General features: G+C 41.1%; 1 protein-coding gene across 2 annotated transcripts; it reads right to left on the bottom strand.

Moving 5' to 3' along the window:
* Window positions 1-3,952: 3,952 nt before the first annotated feature.
* LOC111974840 (VIP36-like protein) lies at window positions 3,953-9,058 on the bottom strand. 2 transcript variants are annotated; one of them, XM_024002870.2, is made up of 9 exons: window positions 8,824-9,058; window positions 8,002-8,120; window positions 7,562-7,679; window positions 7,304-7,386; window positions 7,097-7,120; window positions 5,361-5,522; window positions 5,157-5,271; window positions 4,557-4,673; window positions 3,953-4,421 (listed from the first exon to the last, which is right to left on the bottom strand). In XM_024002870.2, the coding sequence occupies exons 1-9, from the start codon at window positions 9,014-9,016 to the stop codon at window positions 4,279-4,281; spliced, it is 1,074 nt and encodes a 357-aa protein (XP_023858638.1). In that variant the 5' UTR covers window positions 9,017-9,058; the 3' UTR covers window positions 3,953-4,278. The 2 variants fall into 2 exon arrangements, with proteins under 2 accessions (XP_023858638.1, XP_070303193.1); XM_070447092.1 differs by lacking the exon at window positions 7,097-7,120.
* Between the last annotated feature and the right edge of the window lie 2,699 nt (window positions 9,059-11,757).

Raw genomic sequence — 11,757 nt, 5'->3', positions numbered from 1 at the left:
ATAAAAACATTAAAAAGTAGGCCTAATGATAAAACAGATGCAGTTAATAAGGAGATCACATTTCACCATGAAGTCTAATATGCTTATTTTATGCAAAAGGACAGTATATCCAGTGTTTGGCACTTGCTATAGGCGGCATGCCTTATTTTCTGAAAAATATTAAAACATTATGCCCACACCTCTACAGAAATGTGATCAAATTTGCCATTGTGCTTTCTTTTAGAAACTCTTGTTCCAGGAGGACGTTTTCCAGGCGGGTTTGTAGCGCGCAAACAAACATAGTATGGCTCTGATTTATCAAAACAACGTGCACAGTATGTTGCCTGCGACAGTGTGATAAACCCCAACAATTTGTTGCGCATGCAAATTCTCGATTTCCACAAATGCCAGAATTTAGTAAGAAATGTACGCATGGCTGTTAAATGAGGCCCCTGGGCACGTGCACTTTGTTCCCGGTCAGTAATTCAGACATAGATAGCTGGACAGATTAATTTACCTTTTTTTTTATGCTGCCATGAGCTAATTAAGTGAATGACACGAGTAAAACTACTGATGCACAACCAAATTTCGATATTGCATTCACAGCAGGCGACCACCTATGTCGCTTATGCCCAGGGCCGGCCCTGGACTCTCACGTACGACCTTTAACCTTTTAAAGACTGACATTCATTTGTGCACATCGTAGCAAAACTTTTTGCAATGTTAACCGTTTACCCAAATGCTCTAAGTGGTTTCCATTGCAAAACAGTTTTACTACGGTTTGCATTAATGAATGACCCAGGTAAGGCACCAGAAAATAAGTGCCTGGAGAGGATTGGTAATGTAACTGATTACAAACCAACCCGTTAGGATACTTTAACTTATTTTTGAATTACAGTTTAGCCACGAGGCTCAATGACACCGTGGATGGACAATGTACAGTTTTTCATAACAATAATATGGTTTAAAAAACATTGTCAACATAGAAAACAACCAACAAACTTCACAGGTGAACAACAGACATTTGATCAATCATAAAGGTAAATATAGGTTGACATTATTAATTAGAATAAATATACTGAACAAAAATATAAAACGCAACATGTAAAGTGTTGTTTCATGAGCTGAAATAAAAGACCCCAGAAATGTTCCATATGCACAAAAAGCTTCTCTTAAATTTTGTGCACAAATTTGTTTACATCCCTGTTAGTGAGCATTTCTCCTTTTCCAAGATAATTCATCCACCTGACAGTTGTGGCACGTCATTACATAGTACCTTGTGCTGAGGACAATAAAAAGGCCACTCTAAAATGTGCAGTTTTGTCACACATCACAATGGCAGATGTCTCAAGTTGAGGGAGCATGAAATTGGTATGCTGACCGCAGGAACGTCCACCAGAGCTGTTACCAAAGAATTTAATGTTCAATTCTCTACCATAAGCCGCCTCGTCATTTTAGAGAATTTGACAGTATGTCCAAACGGACTCACAACCGCAGACCACGTGTAATCACACCAGCCCAGGACCTCCACCTTCTTCACCTGCAGGATCGTTTGAGACCAGCCACCCGGACAGTTGATGAAACTGAGGAGTATTTCTGTCTGTAATAAAGCCCTTTTTTGGGGAAAAAAAACACATTCTGTGGCTGGTCCTGCGCAGTCATGTGAAATCCATAGATTTGGGCCTAATGATTATATTTCAATTGACTGATTTCTTATATGAACTGTACCTCAGTAAAATAGTTGCATTTATATTTTTTAGATATATCTATATGCCACAGGTGAGATGATCGGTTTTGATATCTGTGCTTGAGATGATGGCTGGTGGACAACAGTTTAACAACTTACAAAAGAGGGTAGAGCGTTTCAGAGAAAACAATCCAATGATCTGTAAAGTATGATACAGTTGAAGTCGAAAGTTTACATACACCTTAGCCAAATACATTTCAACTCCGTTTTCCAAAACTCCTGACATTTAATCCTTGTAAAAATTCCCCACTTTATTTTAAGAATGTGAAATGTCAGAATAATAGTAGAGAGAATGATTTCTTTCAGCTTTTATTTCTTTCATCACATTCCCAGTGAGTTTATATACACTCAATTAGTGTTGGGTAGCATTGCCTTTAAAATTGTTTAACTTAGGTCAAACGTTTCAGGTAGCCTTCCACAAGCTTCCCACAATAAATTGGGTGAATTTTGGCCCATTCCTCCTGACAGCTGGTGTAACCGAGTCAGGTTTGTAGGCCTCCTTGCTCGCACAAGCTTTTTCTACCAACAAATTTTCTATGGGATTGAGGTCAGGGCTTTGTGATGGCCACTCCAATACCTCGACTTTGCTGTCCTTAAGCCATAACTTTGGAAGTATGCTTGGGGTCATTGTCCATTTGGAAGACCCATTTGCGACCAAGCTTTAACTTCCTGACTGATGTCTTGAGATGTTGCTTCAATATATCCACATAATTTTCCTACTCATGATGCCATCTATTTTGTGACGTGCACCAGTCCCTCCTGCAGCAAAGCACCCCCATGCTTCACGGTTGCGATGGTGTGCTTCGGCTTGCATGCCTCCCCCTTTTCCTCCAAACAGAATTATGGTCATTATGGCCAAACAGTTCTATTTTTGTTTCATCAGACCAGAGGACATTTCTCCATGTGCAGTTGAAAATCGTAGTCTGGCTTTCTTATGGCGGTTTTGGAGCAGTGGCTTCTTCCTTGCTGAGCGGCCTTTCAGGTTATGTCGATATAGGACTCGTTTTACTGTGGATATACATACTTATGTACCTGTTTCCTGCAGCATCGTCACAAGGTCCATTGCTGTTGTTCTGGGATTGATTTGTAATTTTTGCACCAAAGTACATTTATCTCTAGGAGACAGAACGCGTCTCCTTCCTGAGCGGTATGACGGCTGCGTGTTCCCATGGTGTTTATACTTGCATACTATTGTTTGTACAGATGAACGTGGTAGCTTCAGGCATTTGGAAATTGCTCCCAAGGATGAACCAGACTTGTGGAGGTCTACAATTTTTTTTCTGAGGTCTTGGCTGATTTCTTTTGATTTTCCTATGATGTCAAGCAAAGAGGCACTGAGTTTGAAGTTAGGCCTTGAAATACATCCACAGGTACACCTCCAATTGACTCAAATGATGTCAATTAGCCTATCAGAAGCTTCTAAAGCCATGACATCATTTTCTGGAATTTTCCAAGCTGTTTAAAAGCACAGTCAACTTAGTGTATGTAAACTTCTGACCCACTGGAATTGTGATACAGTGAAATAATCTGTCTGTAAACAATTGTTCGAAAAATGACTTGTGTCATGCACAAAGTAGATGTCCTAACCGACTTGCCAAAACTAGTTTGTCAACAAGAAATTTGTGGAGTGGTTGAAAAATTAGTTTTAATAACTTCAACCTAAGTGTATGTCAACTTCCAACGTCAACTGTAAGTAAATGGTAGTTACAGCACAGCAATACAGCACCAAGAGCCAAAAGTTAGCTCATGAACCAAAACATAGAACTAGAGGATGAGCATGTACATTGCGATACCTGGGCCCATATTCAAGAAAACATCTCAGAGTAGGACCGCTGATCTAGGATCTGTTCCCCCGTCAATATTATTTGATTCATTACTATCTTGAAGGCCCTGGTCTTAAACTGGCCCTAGCTAGGTACTTTAGTTGAGAACAATTCTCTCTCTCATTACATAGTTATTATGGCAGCTCAATATAAGTCTTCTCACGGGCATTTCATGTCAGTGCAAACAATTCGGAAGTCTCAACGGCCGAACATGACAGATAGGCTGGAAGCCATCATGCACACTGCATTATAAGCGAGTGCAGTCTGCTGATGACAGTGTCAGCAATTCACAGGTCATTGTCTCCTTCCCTACATTAGCTAGCTTCGGGGTTTACGTTCAACACTAAGGTGAAACAAAAGGCAAAAAAGATTAATCTCACAGTATAAAAAAAATGTAATAAAAAAAAGGGGTCACATTTGATTTATTTTGGCCGAGATGGTCCGAGAACGGTTCATTTGTCGCAGTTGAAGTATTAATGAGGTAAGGGGATTGTTATGTAGTAAAGCTATGTATGGCAGACAGCATGTTTGTTGTATGTTTAAAAATCTATATCCTCATTCGTGCTCCTCCACAGAGTATCCCTCAGACTATGTCCCAAATGGCACCCTATTTCCCTCCCGAGAGCACAACTTTTGACTAGACCCCTATAGACCCGGTCAAAAGTAGTGCACTATAAAGAGAATAGGGTGCCATTTGGGATGGAACCTTAGACTACCCAGCTCTCCCTCTCAGTAGAAGCGTTTGCGGCTGTTCTCCTTCCAGCGCCCATACATGACCACTGCCACCACCCCCAGTACAAAGATACCAATGACAGAGAAGACTATGGTGAAGAAGAGCTGGACTCCACTCATCCCCTCTTCTTGCACCTCCACTGTAATGAGAGACAAACAACAATGACGAAAGAAAATGACCTCATGCTACAGACAAAACAAATTATCACACCTTTTCTGAAACAAAATCAAATCATGCGTGCAAGACGTGAAACTGTTGGCTTGCATTATCTTACCTTTGTTCAAGTTTTCAAAGTTATCAACACTGGGGATGAGCTCTTCCTCCTCCTCTTCCTCCTGAGTACGCTCCACAGTCAGCTGGTACAGCTTCATAGAGATGAGATCATGGTTGTCTAGGAAACGAGAGGACGGAAGAAATAAATTTGACATTTTAGTCATTTAGCAGACACTCTTAGCCAGAGTGACTTACAGGAGCAATTAGGGTTAATTGCCTTGCTAAAGGGCACGTCGGCAGATTTTTCACCTAGTTGGCTCAGGGATTAGAACCAGCAACCTTTCGGTTACTGGCCCAATGACCTTAACCGCTAGGCTATCTGCCGCACCTAAATCAATACAATCCAACATTATTTAACATTACACACTTTATTCAGACAGCTGGAAACAGAGAGGGAAACAGGAAAGTGGAAGCACAGTAGGAAGAGTGGACGCGGGGATCAAACCCAGGTCTCCAGCGCTAGACAGGCTCTCCACCATTCTCCATTCAGAAATGACAGATCTGATTGCTATGAACGGACTTCAAAAACCAGTGAGAAGAATGCAAATTGTGAACCACAAAAACAGTGTTGTTCTGAGATGTTCATAGAGAGGCCCAGTACCTGACAGGTCTCCAGTAACAGAGGAGGCTCCAAAGAAGTAGCCCCGAGGCAGACGTACCCCTGGAAGGTCCAGACAGTCCTGCCACTTCTGTTTACCATCAACGTCTATCTGTATCTGTAGGTCAGGAGGTCAAACATAGGTCAATAAATATGTAATGTTAGTGAACGCTTTATTGAACATGGTGCTTTGTGTGTTTCTCTCACCGTCAGTCGGTTTTTGGTGTATCTGATGAGGAGGAAGGTGTCATGGGGGATGTTGCGCACCAGGGCTGTGCACCCGCCAAGCTCTGTGGACTGGCCATCCCGATCGTGCTCATAAGCCAGAGTCCCGTTCCCCACCATCCCAGATACGTATGGAAAGACCCTCTGCAGAGACGGAGGTAGTTGTGATAAGCCAGCTGATAATGTCAATCAGTGACCAGAGGGATACTGCGAGATCACTTACCCAGAGTCAGATGAACTCATGGATACCATTTTTATGTATGAAGGAAGTTAAGGGGTTGTTTCGTGAGCCAATGCTAACTATCCCTTTAAAACACACTGGTTGCATCTGAAATGGCACCCTATTTACTATGTAGTACTTTGGTCAAAAGAAGTTCACTATGAGTCATTCCACCTCAAAAAGCACAAGCAAGAGGATTGACAAGCACCATCTCTGATTGTTCCAGTTAGAAACAAATAATATGAACATTCCTGAAACATTTTGTTGATTAAGTTGGTCTCTGAGAAATTAAGATAATTGATTGCACCCAAAGTGGCCATTTTAATTCATAGGATTGATATAATATTCAATAAATATAGTACCTAACATCTGATTTGGACCAAACTTTTTTTTCTCACAATGAGTGAGGAATCACTCACATGAGGAATCCAGAAAATGGTCAAAAGCCCCCCCCCCCACGCCAATCAAACAACATGTATATAGTAGATTGTGTGGAAACATTTCTAAAAACATAATTCCACTTTGACATTATGGGGTAATGTGTGTATGCACACACTATACCCCATAATGTCAAAGTGGAATTATGTTTTTAGAAATGTTTACAAATTCATAAAAAATGAAAAGCTGAAGCCAAAGGATTACTGTAATTTGGGTAAACTATCCATTTAACATTGAGGGATTCTAATACTATTAAGCAGAAGCAGCACCATCTAGTGGCCAGAACCTGTTAATTTCAGGATGTATTCAATTACTTTTATCCTTGACTGGGAGAATATTTTTTTTGTGTGCTGGGAATACTTTACATAGTATGAAGAAACAATGCTCAGAGTTGCAGCTCCAAACTATTTATCACACAAAAATAACTGATACTGTATACTCAATGTTGGGGTGGGATTTGTCTTGGGGGGGGGGGGGGGGGGTACGTGGGTGGATTTTTACAATTTCTGTTGGATTCCTCATGTCTTACTCATTGTTAGAAAAAAAAGTTGTCCAAATCAAATGTTAGGTACCATATCTATTGAATATTATATGAATCCTATTACATAAAAAAAATCTCAAATTTGGGTGCAATCAATTATCTTAATTTCACAGAGAGCTAATTATATTTCCCCAAAATTGTTGCAGGAATGCTAATCTTATCTATTTCTAACTACAGAAATGATTTCTGAACAATCGGAGATGGTGGGTGTCATGGCTTTTTGAAATGACCCCTATTTAGAAAATGTGTTGCCATTTGAGAGACAACCAGTGACTAAATGCATTAAGCACGGCAAGATCCAAATGTCTTAGGTAAACAGGAACAACTTCTGACACTAGTCTGTACATTCATACATCACATATTGCATGACACAAAAAGGATGAGACATGCGATATGTATGATGCGGGTTAGTCAACAATGATGAGATAGGTGGAGTGTTGAGAATATAAATAAATGAGCATGCACTGTTCAATTCAGCCAGAGGATGACTGGGATTGGCTGATAGGTTACTGTAGCTACCTGAGTCGATGGATTGTACTTCTTCTGTGTGCCCAAGAGGGATGCAAGGAAACACAGGACGCAGCGTAAACACACAACATTGCACACCCAAACCAATTATACATAATAAGTGTCTGGGAATAGACAAACCCACATCACTAATACGTTTTGGGGGTGTCCACCTGAGTATGTGTGTATAAGTGAGCGTATGGGGGGTTAGTTTAATACCTCAAGGTTCTTATTTTCATTGGGGTAGGTGTCCACAAACACTCCAAGGCCAGTGAAGAGGTTCATGTTTCCAAACACAGGACCTGCAGGTGATAAACCCTAGCAGTCAACACTTTAGGAAGACCATGCTGAGATCATTGTAATATTACCACAACACTTGAGACCATCTTTTAACCTTGGGTGTGTGTCTATATAGGGTATAGGGTGCACTTTGGGACGTAACCCTGGTTTGTGTGTTAGACAGTGCAAGCTCAGTACCGGTCTGCATGCGTTCTTTGGTATACCACAGAGCCATTCCATCTCCATTCAGGTTCTTCTTCCCGTGGCCGTGGATCTTAAAGTGCACCTGCAGCTCCCAGTCACGCAGGAAACAGGGCTGCAGTAGGAGCGCATACAGACACAGACAGTACAGGGAATGAGGAAAAGACAGTTGTGGCAAGGCATGTTAGCTGTCGTAGTATATTGAAATGCTATGTGCTGTAGAGTTGTACATGTAGTCAGGAAGCATAGGCCTAATTGATGGTATAGTCACTACAAATGAGGTGATGCGTTTGCCATACGTTGTGGCACGTCTGCTAGGCCTATAGATAGACTACGATGTATTTTCTTAAGTGCAGAGATGTAGGGGTTTCAGGTTGTTCAAGGATAAGCAGCAGTGTGCTGGTGTTTACGTCGGGGATGGAAAGAGCTGAACTCACAACGCGGCTCCACACTGCTCCTTGTCTGCTCTGCAAGTCGGGGGTCAGTCGCACATGCTCAGTGGTGATCATGGCATTGCCCATCAGGTCCCAATAAGAGGAACTGGAGGAGCCCAACCCTACACAAACACAATCAATCAATCAGTATAACTTGATATAGGCAGTTTAAAAAAAGGGACATATTTGTCCGGTGTTCTCACCATTGGATCACAACAATGTGAAAATTACTTTTGCTCACCTTTGAGAACAAATATGGATTTTTGTCAAGACCTTTTAGACTAGGGACCAATTTGTAAAGTACGTATCTACCAATAATGCCAGTACTAAATGGTTGTTTAATGTGGTGACCCACTTTGGATTAAACAACACTCCAAAAAACGTCAACCATATTTACGTAACTACACCCTATTATTTTACTGTCAATGATCTACCGGCTTCCTTTTGGGAATCAATGTATAATCAAATGCAATTGCATGACGTGGTGTCACTTGTGGTTTTTGCCCTAACACTACATAGCTGATTCAAATAATAAAAGCTTAATGATGAGCTGATTATTTGAATTAGCATGGCAATAAACAAAATGCGCACCCCTTGGCGTCCCCAAGACCGAGATTGGGAAACCCTGTACTGTTAGCTACTTGAGTTCCCACTATCCTGCCAATACCCATATCGTACAGACAATAATACTATACTTATTTGCGGAATACCTCAATAGTGTTTTTGTACACTACAAATGTAAATGTTTGTGAACATTGTCTCGAAAGAAAAATAATAGTTACTGATTGTGAAACCCAACGCCAGCAAAGCGTTTGGATAGCCTACCTTGGTATGGTTTGGTAAGCGAGTACTCCCTTTTTAAAAAGTCATCTATCTCGTATCCATCGTCTGCCAGACACTGGCAGGTTAAAATAAGGACAACAGCAAACCGACATGTTAATTCATGAATGTTTCGCTGATTAAACATTAAATCAAATATTTTAAAACTGCTCATCCGAAACCGATTAGACTTGTTCATGGTGGAGAACAGTATCCCGTCACCAACACAAAAAAAAGTGCTTCCGGGTCACGGAATTTCGTAATAATAGAAAAGTGTCATTAACCTGTATTTATTCATGATGTATGAAAAAGAATTGTCTTAACATCAACAATGATTCATATTTGTTCATATTTAAGTGACATTTGCATTTAATGTGGGGTTTAAAACATGTTTCAAAGTCAATAAATGCCCAAAATGCAAATAACAAGAGTAAAAAACTATTATTTGGGAAGATGTAAAAGTGGGTGGGGAGTACTCAGTAGGGCAGGGTTCCTCAACTGGCCGCTTTTTGGTTTTATTTGGCCCTCAAGTCTTCTGAGCAAAGAAAACAACAACAAAAAACTATTTTGATTGTTGGACATAAAATACTGTAAAAAAACCCACCAGGAAATCCACTCTAAGTGATTTTAATTTAAGAAATCTGTTCCCAAGTATTCCCAAACATAATAGAGAGATACGTGATAAAATCACATTTTATTGGTCACATACATATGGTTAGCAGATGTTATTGCGAGTGTAGTGAAATGCGTGTGCTTCTAGTTCTGACAGTGCAGCAATATCAACAAGTAATCTAACAATTCCACAACAACTACCTAATACACACAAATCTAAGTAAAGGGATGGAATAAGAATATGTACATATAAATATATGGATGAGCAATGACTGAGCGGCATAGGCAAGATGCAATAGATGGTATAAAATACAGTATATACATATGGGAAGAGTAATGCAAGATATGTAAACATCATTATTAAAGTGGCATTAATAAAGTGACTAGTGATCCATTTGTTAGAGTGGCCAATTATTTCAAGTCTGTATGTAGGCAGCAGCCTCTGTGTGTTAGTAATGGCTGTTTAACAGTCTGATGGCCTTGAGATATAAGCTCTTTTTCAGTCTCTCGGTCCCAGCTTTGATGCACCTGTACTGACCTCGCCTTCTGGATGGTAGCGGTGGTAGACGCAGTGGCTCGGGTGGTTGTTGTCCTTGATGATCTTTTTTGGCCTTCCTGTGACATCGGGTGCTGTAGGTGTCCTGGAGGGCAGGTAGTTTGCCCCCGGTGATGCATTGTGCAGACCGCACCACCCTCTGGAGAGCCCTGCGGTGGTAGGCGGTGCAGTTGCCATACCAGGCGGTGATACAGCCCGATAGGATGCTCTCAATTGTGCATATGTAAAAGTTGGTGAGGGTTTTAGGTGACAAGCCACATTTCTTCAGCCTCCTGTGGTTGAAGAGGCGCTGTTGCGCCTTCTTCACCACACTGTCTGTGTGGGTGGACAATTTCAGTTTGTCCGTGATGGTTATGCCGAGAAACTTAAAACTTTGCACCTTCTCCACTGCTGTCCTGTCGATGTGGATAGGGGGGTGCTCCCTCTGCTGTTTCCTGAAGTCCACGATCACCTCCTTTGTTTTGTTGACCTTGAGTGAGAGGTTGTTTTCCTGACACCACACTCCGAGTGCCCTCACCTCCTCCCTACAGGCTGTCTCGTCGTTGTTGGTGATCAAGCCTACTACTGTTGTGTCGTCTGCAAACATGATGATCGAGTTGGAGGCATGCATGGCCACACAATCATGGGTGAACAGGGCATACAGGAGGAGGCTGAGCACTCACCCTTGTGGGGCCCCAGTGTTGAGAATCAGTGAAGTGGAGATGTTGTTTCCTTCCTTCGCCACGTAGGGGCGGCCCGCCAGAAAGTCCAGGACCCAATTGCACAGGACGGGGTTGAGACCCAGGGCCTCAAGCTTAATGATAAGCTTGGAGGGTACTATGGTGTTGAATGCTGAGCTGTAGACAATGAACAGCATTCTTACATAGGTATTCCTCTTGTCCAGATGGGATACGGCAGTGTGTAAGCAAGGTTTGAAATTATTATGTTTTAGTCAAACATTATATATTTTTAGGCTTCTTGCGGTCAATTTAATAGCATACAAATGATTTGTAATTATGGTCCGGCCCCCGACCATCCGCTCAAGAAAAGAAATCGGGACAGGAGATTAGGATGACAGCACAAACTTAAGTCAGTGCCACACAGTCAAAGATAGTACACTAATTGCAGTGGTGGAAAAAAGTAACCAATAGTCATACTTGAGTAAAAGTAAAGATACCTTAACAGAAAATGACTCAAGTAAAAGTGAAAGTCACCCAGTAAAATTCTACTTGAGTAAAAGTCTAAAAGTATTTGGTTTAAAATCTACTTAATCATCAAAGTAAATGTAATTGCTAAAATAAAAATAATAGAAAATTCCTTATATTAGGCAAACCAGACGGCAACATTGTTTTTTAATTTTTATTTATGGATAGCCAGGGGCACACTCCAACACAGACATAATGTACAGACTAAGCATGTGTTTTCAGTGAGTCCACCAAATCAGAGGCAGTAGGGATGACCAGGGATGTTCTCTTGATAAGTGCGTGAATTGCACCATTTTCCTGTCCTGCTAAGCACATTATTCTCTTTAGGAATGTAGTGAAGTAAAAGTAGCCAAAAATATAAATAGTAAAGTAAAGTACAGATACCCCCCCACCCAAAAAAAAGTCAATAGTACTTTAAAGGAATTTAATCTTAAGTACTTTACACCAGTGGGGAAGCGAAATGCAGTGAAACGTAAAGATGGTGAGGAATTTGTTTCTGTAAATCACCAAATAACAGTAAACGAGCAATGCTAGCATGTGATATCTGTACAAATTGGTTTCGCTGATTGTGTTCGCGTATCTCTAGAT

Source organism: Salvelinus sp. IW2-2015, linkage group LG15, assembly GCF_002910315.2.
Source record: "Salvelinus sp. IW2-2015 linkage group LG15, ASM291031v2, whole genome shotgun sequence".
NCBI classification, from domain to species: Eukaryota; Metazoa; Chordata; class Actinopteri; order Salmoniformes; family Salmonidae; genus Salvelinus; species Salvelinus sp. IW2-2015.
This window is presented reverse-complemented; position numbering and strand designations above follow the sequence as displayed.